At 45.1% G+C, this 23299-nt stretch overlaps 1 protein-coding gene across 1 annotated transcript in view; it reads right to left on the bottom strand.

Annotated features, from left to right (window-relative positions):
• Nucleotides 1–23299, bottom strand: part of LOC119445652 (delta-1-pyrroline-5-carboxylate dehydrogenase, mitochondrial-like) — a 40451-nt gene that overhangs the window by 7440 nt on the left and 9712 nt on the right. Inside the window, exons 5-12 of the mRNA XM_037709927.2 lie at nt 20219–20299; nt 19713–19787; nt 15818–15892; nt 11720–11907; nt 10536–10609; nt 8310–8458; nt 6530–6708; nt 868–1056 (exon numbers count right to left, since the gene is read on the bottom strand). Of these exons, the coding sequence (XP_037565855.1) occupies nt 868–1056; nt 6530–6708; nt 8310–8458; nt 10536–10609; nt 11720–11907; nt 15818–15892; nt 19713–19787; nt 20219–20299 (1010 nt within the window). The remainder of the gene's footprint in view (nt 1–867; nt 1057–6529; nt 6709–8309; nt 8459–10535; nt 10610–11719; nt 11908–15817; nt 15893–19712; nt 19788–20218; nt 20300–23299) is intronic.

Below are 23299 nucleotides of genomic sequence, written 5' to 3'. Positions count from 1 at the left end.
GAAGCAGAGACAATACTTTCTCTTTTTATCTTTCCTATCAAGTCATTTGCTTCTTGCCACTGGCTTCGTTTATATTTTTTCACCTCAGCACTTGTTTATGGATAAGCTGCAGGGCATGGCATCAGCTAATCATTTTAATGCGAGTTCAAGGGGACAGGCACAGTGTTCTCTAAGAGCAGTATTGTTTGCTGCAGCATCAGCGGAATAACTGAGAGGTTGGATCTTCAACTGCCAGTCTAGCTCCAGAGTTCGATTACTTGTTGGGTGCTGCGACTTTTTATTGCAATTAGCATTGTTAGGAAATTACGTAACTGCATTTTCTTGCGACTGTCTAACCATTTTTGTGGGCTGATCCCTTACAGCACAGTCTAACAACGATAAAATCCGCAAAGTAGTGTGGCATCACCGTGCGGTGGTATCGATGGTACCATGTGGTACTGCACGGCACCGTGGTAACAGAAGTGTTCTCACATTCTTCTCTCATGGCAGCTTACTATTCAGCACCAACTAGTTGCTGCGCCTCTAGTCGCAAACGCTGCACATGGTCCTTAATAAAGAAATGACGCTCGAAGTACTCGTTGGCTTCCACGTACAGGTAAGGCACAATGGTAAGGGAAGTGCCACCCACAACGCATAGTGAAACATAGTACTATTAACAACCTCCTCCCAAAGCATGCTAAAAGCATTCTTGGATAGAAACGAGGTTGGTTCTTCATAAATCTTTTCTTTATAAAAGTCTGCAAAAGCACTCTGGGGCTCCAGTGATGGGCAGTGGCGACACCAACAGACATCAAAACGACAAGGGGAGTGAGCCCATAAAGAGCTATCACCGTAAAGCGCAAAACAAACGATAGCAGCATCACTCACTCGTCCCTGGCAAAGACAGATGCTGTGAGGCCAAAGGGGGCAGTGTCCCGCGCCATGGTGAGACACCTGTCGACCTCGTTGTCTGGGTAGACGTAGGCTGTGTAGACTGGCCCAAAGATCTCCTCCTTCATGATCCTGTCCTCGGGGTCGGAGGTCTCCAGGATAGTCGGTTGCACAAAGAAGCCCTGGCTGTAAAAAGCAGGAGAAACATGTAGCACACTTCATATGCTGTGCACAGCACCATCTGGTACCAGCTCTACCGAAAGATTTCTTTAAAACTACCTTCGATGCCGTCGGAAATACCCCACACGATGTAACACATCCTTTGTTCTGGCCCTATATTTGACCCTACACTAAATTTAAGCTCTTGAGCCTAATTTTATAAACGCACTAAGCCTTCCAAAATACTTTCTAGGCAGAACTATCTCTGGACAGTGCTTTGCAACTTCCAGAGTAAAACAACATTTCAAAACAGTCTGGTGAGAGACACTTTAAACGGGGCACAGGCAAACAGCATGGTTGTAACATCTAGAGTACATCGGCAAGTATTGCGAGATCTCAGTAAGGGCTGACCTTTCTTGAGCCCAAGAGGCACGGCGAAGGGCTGATGAATAATCATTTTTTTCAGTGAATAATATCAATTTCAATCACTAATCAATGATGAATAAATTGTTGTTTTGCCACTGAAAAACAAGCCTAAAGGAGTTGAAAAACACCAAAATTGTTCTGTCCACGAAAAGAACAGATTTTCCTGTTAAGCACCACTAGAAATTATTGTTGGCATCCCTGCTTGCACGTGCTGTGGTGTCTCAGTGCCTATGACATTCTGCTGCCGAGTTCAAGGTTGTGGTGGCCGGAAATTGAACCCACAACTCTGTTTTGACAGGGGGCAACATGCAAAAATGCTTGTGTGTTTAGATTTAGGTACATGTTAAACAACCCCGGATGGCCAGAATTATTTGGGAGGCCTCCACTACAATGTCTCTCATAGCTTCAGTGTTGCCGTGGGCTGTTAAACCCCATCCACATATCAATCGATCATTTCTGACCATGATGCAATGGCACACTTTCGCACCGAAGAATCGAGGGCCGCAATGCGGGAGGTGGAGGAGATGAATTATGCGTGAATCATGCAGATCAATTGATGGGGCCCATACATCCTGAGGCCACATATGCATCACAGATAAAATTTTAGCTTAAATAACGCAAACTGGAATCTCAGAACTAGAACACAGTTGCATTACACTCCCACTGAAGTGTGGCTGCAGGAGCTGGGATATGAACCTTTGAACTCGCGCAGTCGCAGGGTGCCATAGCTGCTACAGAGGTACTGCGCTGCAAAGCTTTGCAGCAAGAAGGTTTCAATATTATATAGTCGAACTTCGATATAATGAAATTTGTGATATAATGAAGTTTTTCGCTGCAAGTACATCACAAATTTAATTAATTCATTGGAACTAAGATTGGGAAATAAAAATAGTTTGTTACATCGCAAATTTCATTAAATCGAGGTTCGTTATATCGAGGTTTGACTGAATTATAGTAAGTACAGTCAGACGCCGGAGCTTCCAAATTGTTTGTTATACAGGCCACTTGATAAAGATTGTGCACCATTAGAGCAGGCTAAGCACGTTCAACAAGAGAAAACGTTCATTTATCATGAATTCAAGGAGGACTTGGTAAAATAAGTCCAACATTTTTTGTGCACACTTTGTGTAATGGAATATGTGACTGCAGCTGAACTTATTGGCACACAGGTTCACGGCATGCTTTGCGACGAAACAGAGAAGGGAACAAAGGTAAGGATGGAGATCATTGAATGATGCTATCAAATCCCTCGTGGTCAGAATTTCTGGGTCGTTTCACAGCTCTTCAATGGTGCCTTCGTTGACATTGCCCTAGATGGCTTTGATGACGCCGTCAGTGATCAGTTACGCTTACATTATCAAGTCGTCATCAACTGTGACTTATTCATCTGATGTCACACCCGCTGGTCTGGTACAACAAACAATATGAGTTGAGCGATTGCTAGAGCAGAGCAACAGGGCTATAACACTTGCTATATGACAACTGCAAAATCGTCAAGTGTGGCTTTAACGCTGCCTCGTATGCTGTATGACATGGCGTTGATTGCAAAGTAACAAATCAGCCACCGGGGAACGCCTAAAGTCCTTCGTTGTAGTTGTCTATAGAGGCGTTCACAATAGATATACGATATATGAATTCGGTCTAGACGTAATTAATCCTTCATTATACAGGTCATTTTGTTGTAGAGAAATTCGACTGTATAGTGATATTTCATTATTATAGTAAATACAGTAAAGAAAAAAAATTACATTGTCGCTGCCGTTGACAACTAGTGGTGTGCGAATATTTGAAACATCGACTATTCTATTCAAATCGGTTAGTATTCGATTCAAAAGACACACACTATTCGAACCCTCGAAAGTGCTGTTGTCAGTTCTTTCATATTCCACTTCACTGCAGTACAGATGTGTTATGCAGCGAAGCATACAAAATGCATTGCAATGAAGCATAGTTGGCGTGCAGTGAAGCATATCAAAAGTAAGAAGGGGCACTGTCACGGGGTCCCTGCTGGTGCTTATGGCTACCCAACACTACCTGCTTAAGTACCCACACTGTGCTGCCTCTTAATGAATCTGGATCATACCAGCCGTCAGGTGGTAACCTTTGGGTTTGCTACTAATCTGGCTAAGGGCCTAAAAACAATGTTTCCAGACAACAAATTTGACCAAGTAGCAAGCTTAGCAATGTTTATTAGACCCTCATTCTAAGTAGTTGAGTACCACGAGGATGCTTCAATGGCAAACTGCATTAAAAACCTGGCCTTAGAAGAAGCAAGGAAAAGTTCAGCACCAAGGAACCCAGATATGCCCTCAACAACAAAAGCTTCAGAAGACGCTCCTTCTAAGTCAGCACTGTGGGAAGACTGAGAAGCTCATCAACCAGCAGCAACTTCCACTAGCTTGTGGCAGCGATTTTCACTGCCACAAGCACAGGTTGAAAGATATGTGCATGATGAAATTATGGGCAAAAATAAGATCCATTTGAGTGGTGGTGCAAGTATAGCGCCAACTTTTGGCTTAGCTTCCAAAGAGATACTTGCCGTTACCATATGCTAGTGTGTCCAGTGACCAGCGCTTTTTGGTGTCTGAAGGACATGCATGCAGGAGGGTGCCACCGATCCCCAAACATGTCGAGCAGCTATTCTTCTTTTATTACAACATTAAACAACTGCAGTTAGAATACAGCCAAGCAAAGGCATTGTACTGGAGAATTTTGTTCACTACAAAGCATGATTTTTCTGTTAGTTACTTGCTGTGCAATAATTAAAGTTGCTTTCCTTTTTTTTTTTCACACCTCTGGTTCGTGAAAAAAAAAATTCTATTTTTGCAAATCCAATAGTAGTATTTTATATTAAAAAATATTCAATTCGATTTGCACTTGATTTTCATTACTCGAAGTTGCTTTGGAATTTAGAATTTGATATGAGCACACCTCTTTTTTATATCTCAGTAGGTGATAAATAGAGCAGCCATTTAGATAATCACCAGGGTTGTTTGTCACTCGCCGCTGCCTATTTCTTTTTATTATATGCCTGAAAGGAACATATGTGTAAGAAGAATATCAATTACACATGTAGGCAGTGTTCAGACCTTTAATATGCTAAAGATATTTGAACAACACTACCCGTTACAGGCTACCCCTTACAGGCTACCCCTACAGGCTACCCCTACAGGCTACCCCTACAGGCTACCCCTACAGGCTACCCCTGTTAAAAGATGTGTAGGTTTAGCCCTCGAGTTGTTCTACGAGCATGCAGTTACACAAGGACAACAGAAAGAAGGCAAGAAGACCACTGCTGTCCGTGTGTAACGTCATGGTGGCCGAACCAGTCAATATGCACCAACTATATACTGCGTAGCCCTCAAGTGGGAAAGGTGACAAACTGCCAGAAGTGCACCCACTCTCCCTGAAACTATATTTAAAGGCGTCTTTAACTCATGAGTACATATTTCACCGATTAGAACTACGAACAGCTGCGAGCATAAGTTTAAGGACCACAGATGCGAATAAAAAAATCAGAGCCCCTTTCGTAAAGAAAGATGGTCGAACCCGAAGTTTTCTCCCATGCAAACTGAATCAAAGTCAATGTACAAAGCCAACGACCACGCAACAAACCCAAGAAATGCTGAGCGACCCGATGCGATGCATATGTGATTTGATTGCTTGTTTAAGATTGTATTTTCTGAACGTTGAAGTTGAATGAAGACACATTTCGTTAAGTTACATAGCCTTTATGTCTTATGATCACGTAGCCATTGATTACATGCACATACTCACACTTTCACGAACTGCATGCTGTTGCCGACACATGGGATCGGCCTCATGGGCACAACCACGCTCGCGCTTAGTTTCGGGAATGGCAGCCTCTCCTGCTGTGCGCTGCTGCACCCATGGCCTACTCATGGTGACAGCCGCGAATGCATTGCGTGACACGCATATAATGTGATGCAGCTGTATACAGTTCATCTGGGTAGAATGGCATTGCAGTTCCCATTGTTCTGATCGGTACACAACTGCGAATGTAAACTGTAGTGCTCTACGATTGCGTAAGTTGGCTTTCCTGCAGTGCGTTTTCGGCTCTCACGGAAGAATCAGTGAGACATAGAAAGCTTCGCTTCAAAAAATTTGTTTGTCGCATCCTAGCGCTACGGCCTAGTTGCACCTGTTTAAGCAATGCAATCCATTGAGACTATTCCGGGTTGCACATCTATTCGAATAAACATGGTACTTCACCTACCCCTCTCCAGCACAGCAGCCAACCAGAACTACTGTACTTCCGGTTCACCTCTCTGTGTTGCTCTCTCTTTTTCCAGCTAATGTTGGCTTCAAAAATGAAAAGGGTCTCAAATGGAGCCATTCAAGAATATCTCATCAAGAACCTTCAATTAACCGACCTTATGTACGCTTCTAAGTTACCTGCATTTAATTTATTATATCTGCAGAAAGAAGTTTCATTATAGAGTTTAAATTCCCCTAAACTATATTGTGTATTATGAGGGACACTGCAAAGGAAAGCTTCGGATTATTTTCAACCTCCTGGGGTTCTTTACTGTGCAACCAAGGCATGGTACACAAGAGAGAGAAAACATTTATTTAGACCATCGAGGTCGTTGATCTTGAGGACGAGTGGGTGGTGTCCTCATTGCAGGACTCCACTGGCCATGGCTGCTCGACGTACTCGCTGGACGAGAGCTTCTTGTCCCGCCAGGGTATCGCCGGTCAGCTGTACCTCCCACCGCTCAAATGACGTGTTAGGCGTCTTTAAATGTTCATGTTTGCCCCCGCACCCCCACGACACCAGCACAAGCATTTTCGCATTCTGTCCCCATCGGAATGTGGCAGCGGCGGCCGAGAATCAAAACCACGACCTTGTGCTCAACAGCACAATGTCATTGCCACCATGGAGATTATACATTACAAGGCAAATCTGCAAGTCTGTTACGAGGAAAACCGACTAGACATAACAACTGATGTTCATGTTAAAGAAACCCATGCTCGAATTAATGCATGCCCTAATGCACCCCTAAAATGCGTCTAAGTAAAAAGTAAGAAAGAAGGGAAGGCAGCTACGAACCTATCATCGGCACCACCACCAGCGAGCACCTTGAGGTTGGGGCTGTTCTTGGCATGTTGTAGGTAGCCACTGATCTTGGAAAAGGCTGCCCTGTCGATGACTGCCGACGTGAAGGTGTCAAATTCCAGCGGAGAGCCCAATTTCAGGCTCTTCTGGGCCTCCACCAATTGCTCCTTGAGCTGCGAAGGTACAATCTGCTTACTCCAACAATCCTGGAACTAGTTTAACCATGTAAGTACGCCTTCCAGTCTTAGCAGAACTTTGCGAAAGCATAAAATTTTGCAATTTCGAAAATATAATGCAGCTCTCAAACCCTGCAGAAATCGGTGTAAGCAAAGCTTTCCTTTCCCCTCTGCCATGAAAGCGTGATGACATCACTTGCGCCAACCAATCAGTACCATACTGCACCTTCCACTTACTCTATGTCGTCATAGCTTGCAGCAATAACTACCAAATGGGACGCGTTACTAGCTCTTCTCAAGCCTGCCTCCTCTCGGCACAAACCTCCTACCACTCCTTAGCGCCAAGAGCCTCCTATCCACAGTCCAACTGCCACCACCGCTATGAACCACAGCATTTAAGTCTTTCCGTACTGCGCCCATTGGGCATCATTAGCCCGCTATCGATACTTTGAAACGCCGCTTTCGAGACCTTCCGTGCCACTCACGGACATATTGCGCTATCGCACACTAAGGAGGAGAACTATATTTTAGTTTTCTAAGCAGTTCGCTTTTTCCCGCAAGGCAGTGATTTTTGAACATGCTCCAAAGTTTCGCGATTGTCAAAGTAGAAAGCAAAAATGGCCGCCCACTATCGATGGTTTGAAATGCCGCTTTCGAGACCTTCCGCGCCGCTCACAGACACACGGCACCATAGGACGTGAAGGAGGGGAAACTATTTTTTGTTCTCTAAGCAGTTCGCTTTTTTCCTGTGAGGCGGTGATTTTTGAAAGCGCTCCGAAGTTTTGCAATCGTCAAAGCAGAATGCAAAAATGTTCGGCTCAAAAAGCGGCGCGCATGCTTCGAGAGATCGCAGATATTGCGATTCCGCTGCCTCTGTGGCTGATCTTATCGATCCATCGAATAGCAGCGAGTCGGAGGACGCTGACTTTTCGTCGGACTGAGTCTGAAAGCAACGACGACGCAAACCAGCCTGGAACATCGGCGACCGCAGCCCGGCACACCCAACTGTAGTGCTTGCAGTTAAATTTTTGTAGCGGAATACCTTTTCTAAGAAAAATGGGCACTATCTTTTCGGAGATAGTGCTTATCAGACGGCAATACATTTTGTACATCTCATAATTCTCGTTACATTTTTTTTCTTAGTAGTACAAGCGTGTCTCTACAAACTTTGCTTAATTTTATCCCACATTCTTGATTCTTGCAATTTATACCTTTTTATGACAAACGTTGATAAAACTTTTATGCGTGAAAAGTACATTCATTCTGCTTGCTGTTTATGTATTAAATTAAATATTAAGTACAGTAGTTCCTTCAGAAAAAAAAAATCTGCCATAGCCTACAAAAAACACCTATTTTCCCCATGGTAGGGAAAGAGTTAAATCTATCAGATGCCACAAAGAAATCTTCATTTTAACCATTTAAAAATACAATCGATTGTAAATAACTTTTGTGGGTCAACAGACTTTGAATCAGTGACATTCAAGAGTAAAATGCAAAGCAACAGTACACAAGCACCTATCTGTGTTCCCCAGTTCTTAATAAGTGCCGGTGTCCTGCAAATCAAACTAGTCCACACATGCTGCCAAGCTGCAACTTGCCTTGGGCCACAGGCTGCTGGGGACGTATAACCTCTCCACAGCAGAGCACTTCTGGCCGCTGTACTCGAAGCCAGACCGTGTCGTCTGCGCCACCACGGTGGGGAGGTCGGCCGAAGGGTGCACGAAGTGGAAGTTCTTGCCACCACACTCTGAAACGACACCGTAGGCACAGACTGTGATGCATGCAAGAAAAAGAGTGCACAGTCTCGACAACTCCTAGGCAAGAACCACTGTCGTTGAAACAAGGCAAGAGTCAAATGCACGGGGGAATTGAGCGAAAGCAGGGGACTATAAGTTAAGCTGAAAGAAGCCAGTCGTCAATGACACTAAAGGCATATGCACAAGAAAATCAGAAAGTGGCAATGGAAGTGGCCGTCAAACTAGGGTACTTTCCCGTTTGGCGCCCAGATAGCTTGAAAGTAAACAATTAAGATTAAATTCTGGGATCTTACGTGCCAAAACCACAATCCGATTATCAGGCACTCCGTAGTGGGGAACTCGGAACTTATTTTGACCACCTGGGGTTTTGTAACTTGTACCCAAAGCGCAGTACACAAGCATACTTGCATTGCGCCCACATTGAAATGCGGGAACTGCTGCCGGGACCGAACCGGTGACCTCTAGCTTAGCAGCAAAACGCCATAGCCGATAAGCTACCACAGTGGGTGAAAGAAGACATTGCGAGCCTGCATGGTTTAGTTGAGACTAGAGGTTTTAGGCTTTGGCACATCAAAAGTTGGGGGCACAAAAAGCTGGGCATACAAGAGAATGCGATAAGGTACACAAAAGAATGCAAGCAAGGTCGGGGCTCTGGGTACTCAAAGACGCAATTTCTAAAGCTCCCCCTATTGACGGTGCCTCATCACACTTGGCGCATTTAGTCAACGCATCGAGGCTCCTGCTTCATTTAACAAAGATGGTGCAGCCTTTGCCTCTCAACATGTTCCACTGCGTAGCAAAAGGAAGTAATACCGTATTTACTCGCATACTGAATGCACTCGTGTATTCAATGCACCACCCCATTTTTTGAATCAAAGTTAGTTTTTTTTTTTTCTTGCATAATGATCGCACTTTGAACTTGCCACCATAAAAGTCATCTGCTCAGTTGAACAGCGAGTGCCATCTATCAAGCACCACAAAAGCTTTGCTGTGAGTGGCATGGCCTTCGAGATATCACACGCTGCCAATCTCGAAGGCCACTTTCAAATGTTTCCTAGTGCTACCTAGCGTTGCCTGCAGAAAACCAGTATTCCTCCATGTATAGGTTTACTTACTTGATGCCTCCGTGTTTTGTTTGGATGCCTCCACGTGATGTTCGCATGTGTGTATAGTGATTGGACTGCCTGCATTTATCGCGTGCCGCAATGGAGCGATATGCAAGCTATACCATCGGACTTAAGCTCGAAGCTGTCGAATATGCTTTGGAAAATGGCAACCGCGCATCAAGAATGCACTTCGGTGCCAAAGTACGCATCCGCTACTACAGACAGCAACACTAAAAGCTTTTTAAGTACTGAACACAAGGTAGGATCTGGCGTCCAATCTAACGTGCGTTGCTGCATGCTCCAGCATTTACTGGCATGCAGCATGCGACGATTCAGGTCACATAGCACGAGTATCCAAACAAACGAGCGGCGCATAATACCAGTGTCACGCAGCCATTTTCGAAAGAAATGGAGCCCAATCGGGATCGAAATTCTCAACCGCGATCAGCTCCCTCCCACAGCTTGCGCAACTACCTGCATCGGTCATTCCACTATCACAGCTCGGTCGACGTCCGTTATGTTGACAGGGGATGAAGATTCACTGCATGCATTGATAGTACTTTCGTATAACTGTAGCGACAGCAGGGCAAGGTCGCAGGTGCGCAGTGATGCATTGACAAACTTCGGCTGTATTCTCAATCACCTTTCGAAAATACTTTCAGTTTCGCAGCACCGAATGCGTTGGCGGAAAACAGCGATCCTGGCTCTGCGATAAGACAGCGTGCTTCGCCATGAGCCAAGAATGCCATCACTCGAACACACCGATGTGTCCGGCGCTGGTCACCCGTCATGACATTTAAGACACATATCCCCCAAAATTATCATCCGGGAATGTGACACACCTTTCTTAGCCACTTGTGGAATAAGTCATTTTCTGCCGAATCCGATATTTCAGATTCTAGCTCATAGTTATAGAGTAAACATTGATGGGGTTAATTAAAATGCAAGGACACAAACTCACCTCCTACTAGCCTTGGAAAGTTTGTGTAGATGTCCAAGTTCTGGGACACCTGTTTCCATATCGTTCGGAATGTCCTGTAAGCATAAAATCGAGAAAGAGAGCAACATGCTTGCAACATATGCACATACACATCTGATGAAAACAGAATGCAAAAACTGTGCTATCAAGACATAGCTATTTTCATTTTGCGGCAGTCCCTGCTTTTCCTAAAATGTGCGGAAGAAAAAGCCTTTTGCAAATGAAAATACAAAGGAAAAAATATTATGCAGCTTTCACACACTGTGGGAATTAATGTTGTGCAAGGCATTTTTGAATGTAGCTGGCTAGCCACAAAGCATTACCAGATAGACCAACACGTTTGTGTAAGGTGAACACTCGTGACTGCGACGAGAGCATGCTACCAGCACAATTCTGTGGAGCGTACTCCAGTGCTACCTGAACGAATCCTGTACCAACACTGAAAGGCTTGTCCACAAATCAAAAATGTGTGAAACTTGCAATCTGCTGTACATGCACACAGGTGCAGTATACTTTTGCACATTTGCTTCACAAACCCTCAACTCTTACAGACAGCACACAACGGTGCATGAGTGCCAACATTGCAGGCACTGTGTTTTGATCAGGTATGGTGGATGAGATGTACGTCAGCAGACAAGCTTATCTCTTCGCTTGCACAAGTTTGCCATGGCTTAGTCATTACCGAGTTATAGGAACCAATTATTCATCTAGAAGTCTATCATCATTTTCAGTGTGCCAATATATGACTTTCTGGCCCACCGAAGGTCCCGCTGCTGCTCCTCAGTTTGAATCACTCGCACCAATACGGATGAGTTATCGTACTTCCCTAGTGACCTCCCTCTCTGCCACTTGCCGTGAATCGGCCAGAGCCGACTCCCATTTTCCATCTTTGTCATTTTTTACACCTACAAAAGCTCTGTTCTCGCCATGAATAGCGAATTCATTGTCACAGACGCCTCATCTTTCAATCTAGCTCGACTTAGTATTTTCCTTAATTAATCCTTCAGGAGTGTTGGGCTTTAAACAACAAGAATGTTCGTTTGATCCCAGGCCTGCTTGAACATAGGTCATCGGATCATACCTTAAGCAAAATGTGACGAACAAATGAGCAAACACAACTGGCCTGTTTCCCGACTCTTAGCTATAATTCACACCAAAGTTCTTACGCGACACTGCCTGTGAAGTTCACACAGGCAAGGTGCGGCGATGCTGACGTGACATCTCCGAAGGCACGCCCCTCAGAGGGCAGGAAGTTGATGATTCCAGGTGGAAAGCCAGCCTCCTCAAAGATCTTGAAGATGAAGTAGTTTGAGAGGATGGCCGCGTCTGAAGGCTTCCATAGCACCACGTTGCCCTTAAGATCAGAAAAAGAAACAATGCATGAATGAGATTACTATACAATGTACTAGTGGCAGGTACAGACACAGATGAGAAAAGACAGAATTCTGACATGCACACTGGAAAGGAACAATGTGAACAGATAAGGTATGAGAGGTAAATGAAAGTTTTGTTTCTTGTAGACAATTCTCGCTTCTGAAGGATTTGTTGCTTCAGCTTCACCTTTCTTTTGTATCCATCTTTACAATTCATTCAGTGGCTACGAAGAGCTGAAGTTAAAAACTACTCTATCTTACTATCTAAGCCCCATGTCCCGCCTTAAAGGTAGCAACACAAATGTACACAAGCTCTGTCTGTGAATGAGGAAAGGGCAATGAGCTTAGAGAAAATTGGTGTTTGTGAGATGTGCTGCGCACAGCAGAGTAGCAAAAACTTTCTTTTTTCTTCCCATTACCCTCGTACTGCCTCTTGTATTACATTCAGGTTTACGCAGTACATTTTGTCTGTTCGTCGCATCCCAAAACAACGAGCAACCCGCAAGTAGTTGCGGGACATCAAAGCTAGCAGCTAGAACTGCGACATTATCAAATGTGGATGGCACTGTACGAAGTGTTTAATGCAGGCACAGCATCAACAGAGTGCGCAGCAATGACTTTGAGCCCCCTGTATACAAAACAAAGCATTATCTTTGACCACACTATTGTACGCAACATTGAGATCCGGTGCCGAAGTAAATGGTAAAAATACAGTATGGCCCACTCTTAAAGGGAACACCGAGTTAGTATTCAAACCGGGCATAATTATAACGTAATGGGACACTTCGACTGAAGCCGTTCTCACCCAGCACGAGCACAGTCATGACTGCGTCATAGTGTACACTAGCCACCTGTCCTAGAGAGCAATTACTTGATTACCGAGCATGAATGTCTTGTTTTTGTATGGATGTTCTCCCGAATTTTCGTCGTACCTCTTTCACCATCCGTTCTCGATAGTCACTGACTACCACGCGTTCTGCTAGCTTTCCTTGCCGAAAGATCCCACAGGCCACCTTGGACGCCAGGCCATGCGTTAACAGGAGCACTCGTTTTCGGTTGTGCACCAGTCCGGACAACTCCATCAGGATGCGAATCGCCTGTCCAGTTAAATCGCCAATCCACTTGACCTGAGCAAGCTCGACAGCGATGCCTATGTCTGTCAATCTCGGACTTTGTTTCAGCGACAAACAGTGCCACGATCCAGTGTTATACCCCATAATAGACTGCCTCAGCTCCAGAGTCGTTGAAAAGAACTCCAAATTAGTGTTTTGGGCGTGGTTATAGCCAAGCCGTGACAAGAGGCCAATAATTTTTAATCATTATAAGTATACCTAATGCATCACATCAAGCACTTTTTAGAGCGCAGCTCTTAATAGCCCGTTCCTGCGGCGAGCGTCGGCGGCCTAACCGAGCGAACGAGCACGACAGCGAATGATGAAAGAGAAAAGCGTAGTGCCGACGAGCACTATGAGATAGCACTAGAGTAGTGCCCTTCGTCTGTTCACTTTATCTTTCTTCAGTCACTGCATTTCACCGGCTAACAAATGTTAAAACTTATCCCTCTACTCACGACGTGCATGCATGTATCAGAAGTTTCTCGAATTTTGTGGCTGTTGTCACAAAAACTTTTTGTAACCCGATTGTATGCGCGACGCGAATTGTTTAGTCCTTTCTGGAAGCCACGCGGGTACCAGCGATTACTCGGGAATTTTCGACGAGTCATGTATAAAAGCCGACAAGCTTGACCCACAGATCAGATTTTTGACGATCGCCGACTCTGCTCTCCGCTATCGTTGTGCTTGAGTGTTGTTTGTTTTGCAATGCTTCACTCTGTCTGCACCATGCTACATGAGACAGATTGCCTGAACCAGCCAATAGATCGCGAAATGAAAACACATATAAAGCTGCGATCAAATTTCGCATTAGGAAGTATCATAATCGTTGGTTGGTGAATTTTTTCCCATTGAATTTAGTTATAGTGCCACGAGACTGAAGAAGACAGCAGCATTATGTAAGTACTAACAAAGTGAAGGTGAGTCCGCACCATCTTGGCTGCTGTTATACTTGTGTCGCTTACCACGAAAACATTTGTAAATACTTATACGTTTTTGAGTCACATCTGTGGTGGAGTTGTGGGGTAGATACCATGGCGATATAAGGTTCTACTGTACAAAGTAAACAACAGTAAGGCTATGAACTTGACTACCTACAAACTAGGACTACCTACAAAAAAGTACAACAGTGTGATGAGTAAGAGGCCTGCAGCGAAAGAAAAGAAGAGGAGGACGATGTGAACCGAGCGTTCCAAATGGCACGAGACCTCGAGGCGCGTGAACCGGGCCGTAATCGAGGGAGAAACGGAACTGTTCGGGCATTATCGACATGGCTCTGGGCCAAGAAGGTCGCATCGTCAGCTACGCTCTGGCGACAGGAGACTTGGAGGTTCGGCCGAGTCCATGACGCGGGCAGTCCGAGGTGCAGCCGTCGACCTCGGAGACGTTCGAGCGAGGCTACTTGGACCAGCTGCAGCATCACACGGCGGGCCGGACACTCCAGAGAGGATTCCCTTTCTTTGGCAGACCAGCGCGTTCGGTAATCCCCGGAACGCCACGTCGGTAATTGAGAAAGGAGTTAAACGAAAGCAGTGGCCGAGAACATCGTTAGGCCTAGTCCGTCGGGCCCCTCTACCACGTCAGCATCAGCAACCGGGTTACGTTACGGGTTATGGGCTTCTACCAAGTTGAACTTCAAGTTGACGGACCGACTGCAAGGCAGCAACGACTATGCGATAGTCGGCGAGAGCAACGACATTGAGAAAGGCCCAACGAGATTCTCGCCGGGAAAATGCGAGCAACAGTGACAAACTGAGTAAGAGAGATCCACTCTAGTAGCGAGACAGCAGCAGGTTAGGGTCGCCCGACTTTCGTGTAAGAAACGCCAAGAACTAACGCAGGCAGGTTTAAGATCATGTTCAGTGTTTGTTAATGATTAGGTTGTATATTTGTTAGCATTTATTTGTTGAGTGTGTGCTAATTTGATTGAGTTTTTATTTTAAGGTTTTGGGTTTTGTGCGAGATTAAAATCTGCTTGCTGTGTTGCCATGCGTCTCTCAACCTCATCTCCTTTAACACCCGCACGCCCCCGAGATCGGTAACAAAACAAAAAACATGACAAACAGTTTATTCCAATGGAGCAATGAGCATCCACATATCTGTGGCCCATATTTCACCAAGAATTGACCGACAGCTAAACACATCGCATAACGGGGCATTGTCGTTTGAACAGCCATACTCCACCATAGTGCACTTTTGGCTTCTTTTGCCATACACTTTCACACATTCTTTTTGGGCCTTCCGGGTAAAACAATTGCATTACTGCTTTCCTGGGAGGGAGTCATTTTTGGTGCACTATCCCTTTCCCAATGCAGAAGCAAACTCACAATGCTTTCACATTCGACTGGGCTTGGCATGCTTTATTGAGTCATGATAAAACCCAGTGCTTCTACTGCCTCAACAACTTCATCGACTCGACACTTGCAATGCAAAGATTATATATTTATTGTGTATTGATTCCCATTGGTGAAAATCTGTTGTTAAAGGGAAACAGAGCAGGTAACTATAATAACAAGTCTTGCCAAGCACAAGAATGTGGGTTCGATCCAGGTTGCCAAGGCCGCATTCCAATAGGGGCAGAATGAGAAAACGCTCGTGTACTGTGCTTTGGGCACATGTTAAAGAACACCGGGTGGTCAAAATTAGTACAGAGTCCTCCACTACGTCGTCTCTCATAACCTACTGTCCAGTTTCAAGATGTTAACCCCCCAATTCAATTTAACACCACGCGCAAGCCACAACAAAAAAAAAACAATAAATAAAAAAAATTCCCTCTTACCATTAACGTTGGTGCTGATGCCAGGTTTCCTCCAATGGCTGAGAAGTTGAAAGGAGAAATAGCTGTGGTAAAACCCTGAAAATAAAACAGCACAGAGCGCTATTTTACTAAGCTCCCAATAGTATACGCAGTTATAGGCATACCTTACAGCTACGTCACCAAAAATGCTCATTAGCACCAGAGTTTAAAAATCTGCACGATGCCTTTGCACTTCACCTGCACCTCGTCAGACTTTGGCTGTAGTGTTCATTAATGCCTTCTTGCATTTAACAATTAATGGTGAATTTGGAAAATTGCACCAATGCACCATTTCATCCGATCACCATTGCAGCATGTTACCCTGGTGCGATTTCTCGAATTCGCTGTAAATAAAGGAAGCCGACGTGGTTGCAGTGTACGAGCATACACCAAGGTTTATTCCTTGCAATGCTGGGAAAGTGAGCAAGGAAAGTTCACGATAACACTAGCATGCTGTTCAGCAATTAATTTGCAATCAATTACAAAAGGCAGAGCAACCTCTGCCCTTTAAGAACAGGCCGTTTATGCCTGTAACTAAGGTCGGCTACTTAAAGGGGCTACACGATAGATCATTAAGCTGAGCAGCATTAGTATGCTACGCTTCCACAATAGCAAAATGGCCATTCTGGTTGTAAGAAGAGGGTTGGTAAGCAAGAAAAAAAAATGCAAGGACAAGACGGCCAGCAAATGCCACCTAGAGTGTACTACACCAGTCCGCCATGACATCAGATTTTTACAAGCATCTACTCAATTCTAGTCTAATGTTTATCAATAAAGGACTAGACTGCATTCTAAAGGAATCAAAGGCTCAACATATGAAGCTTCGACAACTTTTCTTGTGGCAAAATGGCCCACATAGTACGAGAAACTACTCCTGAAATCTATGACATTACACTGACAAACTGACGCTTGTGCACATCTAATCGATGTGCACATTTGTACATTTATAGGGCTACTTAAGTGACGTTAAGCAGTATGCCTTCAGCTTTCAGCACAGAAATGAAAGGGATTTGGTGTGTTCACGGAAAGCTACTAATAACCGCCATTTTTATCTCTGGCATTCATAGACGTTACAAATGAAGTTGGGGATTTGAAGATATACAGGAAAGGGCAAGAACATACAACAGCACTATATCATACACTCTCTACTGTGCCTGAGAGAGCAATATTTGACTGAAATGTTTGCAATAATGTGACCTGAAACAATGAAGGTTTATTCGAAACAACTGGAAAAAATTATTCAGGGCCTCTTCAATTTATCAATATGTATTTTTTAGCATTCTCTACACTTACTTGGTCACTTCAAATACAAAAATTGCGTAAGCACCATTGAGGATAGTTGTCAAAGTAAGCAAAGCTTCTACTGTTTTGAAACATACTGTGCTTGTCTATGTTATTTTCTTGTCTAGTTCGGCATTTTCACATTGCAAGGCTGTTGCAAGGTTGCAAATCTATACCTACCAACCCCACACCGATTAAAATACTACACGAGATGCCAAAAGATACTAAAATTGTATTAAAAAAATACTAAAATACGGTTTTATAGCTGAGAAACTTTTGGTTAAGTCAAATGCACAACAAACACTCACAACAGTGGCACAACAAACCCATTACACCTTGGATGTTGAGGGCTGTGCTAGCTATACAGCCAAAAGGCATTCAGCTATAATAGTATCAATATCCGCTAAACGGCTGCAGAACCCTCCAAGCTTCTCGTTCGAGTCCACTAGTTTCGCCGAGTCCTTGTGTTTTTCCATGCCCAAATGCAATAGAAAGCCCCAGTGTGCAAGATGTTGACATTGCAGTAGCACAAACTACAGAATGTGTACCTTTCGCCTTTGCGAGACTTCTTGATGAATGGAAAGTCAGCCGAATATCTGGGGATAAATACTTGAAAGTACTTAACTATAGTGTTGACAGGGGCCAGTTGGCACATTTCGACATTGTAACAGTGCAAACGATGGGACAAATAGGAAGGCACACAAATGATGAGGCGCTGACCTTCAAATAAAGTTTACTTCACGGTGCGCGCAGAATATAAATGCAAAAAACGAAACGGAATCATGAAGTCAGTGCAAGAGAGTTCGTATAAATTGCCACCACCCAGCCGCACACATGGACATCCATCTAAATATCAAGCAGATTAATTGACAGTGGGCCACTCTGCTCCCTTATCCACCATCCTGTAAGCTTCAAAGATTTTGAGCGGTTAAAATTTTCAAAGTAATTCTTCTCCAACATCGCTTAAGCTGCTTGCATGGGATCATGTGCCACAGCTTCGGCAACAACGCAAGAGATACAGGAACAATAGGATTAGCAAAGGCGAGTATCTCCGTTTCAGCAAATGATCAATGTCTTTGGATTTGGATACAAGCCAACACATTCAGTGTTGCCAACATGGCACTGCAAATAGGCGAGATGCAGCAGTTATAGGGACTCTGTGAAGTAACACTTATTGCATTTGCGAGTTTTGAAAACAGAACATGGAAAATCGTAAAAGTATAGGTGTCAATACGGTACTCGTAAGAATGTACGGAAAATCAGGCACTTAACAATAAACTCGTAAAACTTGGTAGGTATGTACATCACAACCCAGCACAGGCATGACAACGAAACGCATGACTGCGTGTGGGTCATAAACGTTTCTCTCACTTATAAGGGTTCTCTCCCAGAAAGAGGGCGGGAGAAATGCTGCACACAGCTACAGTTTGCCACCCACCCTTCTCAGGGGCAGACAGGCATTATAAAATGGATGTCCAGATATATTATTGATTAGTTGTTTCCATCTACACGATGTCATCACCTACATAAGCACGTAATTGCAGATAGATACAGTAAAAGCTCGTTAATTCGAATTTCGCGGGGACGCCCAATGAGTTCGAATTAAACCGAAATTCGAACTAACGAAATTCATTGAAAAAACAGCAGGAATTGAGACCGGGTTGTTGGAAAATCACTCAAAATATTTACTTGCGAAAATAATGCGTGATCACTGTCTGTTTCTCTTCTTCGAATGCGATCGCCATAGCCTTGTTTTCCAACGCGCGAACGTGGCAGAAAGCATCCTCTGCGTCTTCCTCGAAGCTGAAGAATAGACGCGCGACACGCATAGCCTCCATTAGTTCCAAAGCTGAGGGCCGCGTGGGTGCATCATCCTCTTCGTCATCCGCACCTACAACGACGACGGGCGCTTCTCCACCAGTCACCTGCGCGATGATATCATCGTCGGTGATTGTGCCGCAGACCGCTGCACAGCGATCTGCATCGACGTAGTCGTCGAAGGTCACGTCCTCCAGCGCATCCCGCAATCCGGCAGGAATGACCACGGCCTCGCAAGTTGTGCCCTCATTGGTCACACAAAAGCCACTGTGGCGGAAGCAATTGGCAACAGTTGTTGCCGTGACCTGATCCCAGGCCCGCACCAACATATGCAAGGCCGTGAGCAGCGGCACCGAACGACTTCGTAGCTCTGCCGTACACGAGGCCTAGCGACTGAATGTGCGGCACACAAAGGACACGGAGACTACGCAGACACGTCCGTCACGAACCACCACACGATGCGAAGAGTGAGCGCAATGACGACAGTGACGCCGCTGTGCTCGCGCCATCTATCGTTGAGCCTTGAAAGCTTGCGGCGGCAGTTTAAAATACCACCACGCAGCAGCGCGCAGTTCGAATTATCGATAGAGGAGCCGATGCGCGCGTGAACTAACGAGTTGGTTAACCCATAGACGCCTATATATTGTGGCCGGACCATGACCATCAGTTCGAATTAACCTGAAAGTTCGAATTAATGAGGTGCGAATTAACGAGCTTTCACTGTACCTGAACATTTACTGTGTTACTCACAGTAAAAAGACACTGTAAACTTTCTTACCTCAAGCCCACGCTGCCGGTAGTGGTTCACTGTGACTTTGGGATCAGTGGAGATGGGCTGGTACTTTGTGAGCTCCTAGGATGCATGAACCGACAAAAGTCAATAAAAATGACCACAGTGGAAATTGCAGAATTGAAGTCTGGACACAAAGAATACAGGTTCCTTCAAAAGAAATTCAACTGAAGCAAACAAGCCTTAGATCTCGTTATTGAAGATTCAAAAACACACCCCTAGCCTAAGCTTGCAAACATCGCAGCAGACATGTTGACTGAACAGACATGTTGTGAACAGTGAAATTGTGATGTAAACAAACAGGCACAGAGGAAGCACAAGCAAAGTATGATTTCATAGCCAAACTGCCAATTCACAAAATGCTGCAATTGGAACAATAGTGACAAAACTTATATTATCGACCAATATGTCTGTAGAGCATCCTGAACTCACTATGTTAAACGAGATGCTGTCCGGCTCCCAATACTTATCCATACTGTGGTTGTCAAACTCACTTTGGCAAAGTAGGCATTGAACCTCAGGAAATCGGCAAGTTCAGCTGCTGAGTCGATCTCTGCCTGGAAGACAGTCTTGCCCTGAAAGACAAAGGAAAGCCCAGAGAGGACGATGATGCTCTCAGCAATATATAGAGCCACTGTTCAGAAAACCTGCACTTACAGAAAGCCTAACCCCAAGTACTGTTACAGAGGCAACTGCTAGCACTCCACTAGGGCCCACCACTGTAGACCAGTGGCAATAGCATTGCACCGCTGAGCTCGTGGTCACAGGTGATCACGGCCACAGTTCGACGGGGCAAAATGCAAAAATGCTAATGTATTGTTTCTGTCAAAGAACCCTAGGTGGTTTAAATTAATCAAGAGTCTCCCACTGCCTCATAATCAGATCGTTGTTTAAGCATGCAAGCCCAATTTTTTTTAACCACTCCTGTAGCAAAGGTTATTGCGAGGTCATCCTTCATCAAAGTGCTCTAAAACAACTCCTTACAGACAGGGACCCGCAATTCCAATCTTAAGTGATCATCAACATTCTTGGTTGTTGCGCAACCCGGCACAAGCTTACCACAGCTTACCACCCCCCGGCTACTAACGAGCTAACAGAATGCTTGAATCACACGCTCACAGACATGTTGTCAATGTATATTTCTTCTGGCACCATGATGTCACTGGATTCTTGCCTATCTATTTGTTGTTCAGCCACGGTCCTGCTTTACCTGTGGACACCCTGCTGCCTTCCGCTGCACTTGCCACCAGTGATTATGCCCATGATGCCATTGCCCGAGCCGGTCACACCAGTCAGTAATGCTTGCCAATATCTGTCAAACCAGCTATCCGGTTTAACTGGAGAGAAGTAAATCCGGTCTCGAAAACCAGTTATCCAGATTTAAAGAAACCGATATTCCGGAAATCCGGTTTAAATAAATAACCAATTAGCCGGATATAACAATATTCGGACAAAAATATTTGGTGGTTAAAAAATGAAACGTAAGGAGGCTAACCAGAGCAAATATCGGGTTTGCACGAGCAGTTGCAAAAATAACTACAACTATAGGAATACAAGAGAGAAAGAAAGGTAATTGCGGCACAAGTACAGAAGAACAAATATCTGGCTATCCGAATACTACTATTAACCGAATAACCAACCGAATAACTGATCACTCTGGTTATCCGGTTTTCAAATTTTAATAACTGGTGAATCGTACAACCGGATAACCAGTTTTTCTGCAAAACTGGTTTGATGTTGCTGCACCACCAGTCAGGTTGCCCGCCAGTGATTAGCTACATTGTAAGAACACCAGAAGGCACTATACGGCAGGCATCGCTGCCTCAACCGGTTTCGGCCACGTTCCTCCGTCTTCCTCTAGAATCCAACGCATCGGATCAAGCTCTCAGAACAGCTACTGTCGACTTACACTGGCCCTTACTGTGTCCTTCACCAAGTCAACGACCTTGCACACGAAATCACATCTTTCACCCCCACAACATTATCTGCTCGCCACCCGCATAGTAACATTGTGTACCATGCGTGCACAAATTAGCCGCACTCATCCTTCCTCCCGCTTCTCTCATCCTTGAACAGAACCAAGTGGGTGCTCCTGCCGCCAGAGGATTGTGTAATGCAGGGGTTCTCAAGTACGTTCATCCCAGGGAACCCTGCTAAGCTCCATAAAGTGCCCGAATTAACCGAATGTCGAATTATCAGGGGCATCAAGAAAACAATAAACAAATGCTTCACTACGTCAACACGCTTTTATTTACTCAATGAATCATCAAATCTTGTTTCTATTTAGCACAAGACCAGTGCGGAAGCTGAAATTCTCGTCACCTTATGACTGATTAGCGCTAGCAGCGGCGAAGGCCTCGCGACATCCTTTGCGGCGCGCATCTTCATCTGAGATGCGCTTTGCACCAACGGGCGCACATCCCAATTATTTTTTCGTCACTCAGCTGCTCACCAACAAATTGGCCATCCATCGCGATGTAGCCGGCACTCTTCATCTTCAACAGCTTTGCACTAAGTCTTCCCACAACCACTGCGGACGAAACCACGGCCGCTATCGACGCTATCATGGATGGCAACCTTACGGTTCAGAAGGTAGGCGGCTGACGAACACACAAAATTAGTCAAAACGAAACTACCATTCACTGCAAGAAGTGCGGATGACACTGCGGTCGCTATCGACACTGCCATGAGAGTCGACTACGCAATTGTGAAGGCACGCAGCCGACGCGCGCACCGAGTGAAAACGAAACTACTATTTGACGCAACCGCTGCGGACGAAACTGCGGTGGTTATCGACGCGATCATAGATGGCGACTACACACTTATGGAGCACGCGGCTAGCCGCCAACGCAGTGTTGCGCACGGCGATAAACGCAAGAATAAAGGCTTTAAAGGCACAATTAGGCACGAAGCGCTTTGGCATTGATGTCAGTCACGTGCCGCGTACGATTGCCGCTGAGGACCACGGCGATGCAGACTGCACCACTTCGTTTCGGTTGGACGCTACGCCGTTCTTGCTCTTCTGCGGTGCGCATTTGCGGTGCCCCGTGCATTTTTTTTTTCCTTTTTTATTCCTCCAAAGTATATGTCAGTGCGCACGCTATCGGCACCTACCCTATCTACAAATAGGAGAAAGGCGCATGGTGGTAAGCTACGGCCTCAGAGATTCAAGTGCGAAAGCTTGGCACGCTGCCCATTCTCAGAGGTTGAGTGGGCATTCTCAGAGGTTGAGTATTGCGCAGTTTGCGCGTTGCTGTTACGTGCTGTGATGTGCTTTTTGACACTCGAGCATGGGTAATGAAGGTTCTTTGGATCGAGCGCATCTCGTGTTTGCCGTTTTAGCCACTTGTCGAGCGCGGGACCAGGGAAAATTTATCAACGGTTCGCGGAACCCCGGGCAGGGGCCTGTGGAACCCATAGGTTTCGCGGAACCCACTTTGAGAATCCATGGTGTAATGGGACAGTCAGTCAGCTATGCCCACAAGGACACGACAAAATGAATACTATGAAGGCGCACCTAGGCTCGGGCGCGGATTCGTCATATTGAGTATGCCTGTAAATACTCATTAATATAT

The sequence above is a fragment of the Dermacentor silvarum genome, chromosome 3 (genome assembly GCF_013339745.2).
Source record: "Dermacentor silvarum isolate Dsil-2018 chromosome 3, BIME_Dsil_1.4, whole genome shotgun sequence".
Lineage (NCBI taxonomy): Eukaryota > Metazoa > Arthropoda > Arachnida > Ixodida > Ixodidae > Dermacentor > Dermacentor silvarum.
This window is presented reverse-complemented; position numbering and strand designations above follow the sequence as displayed.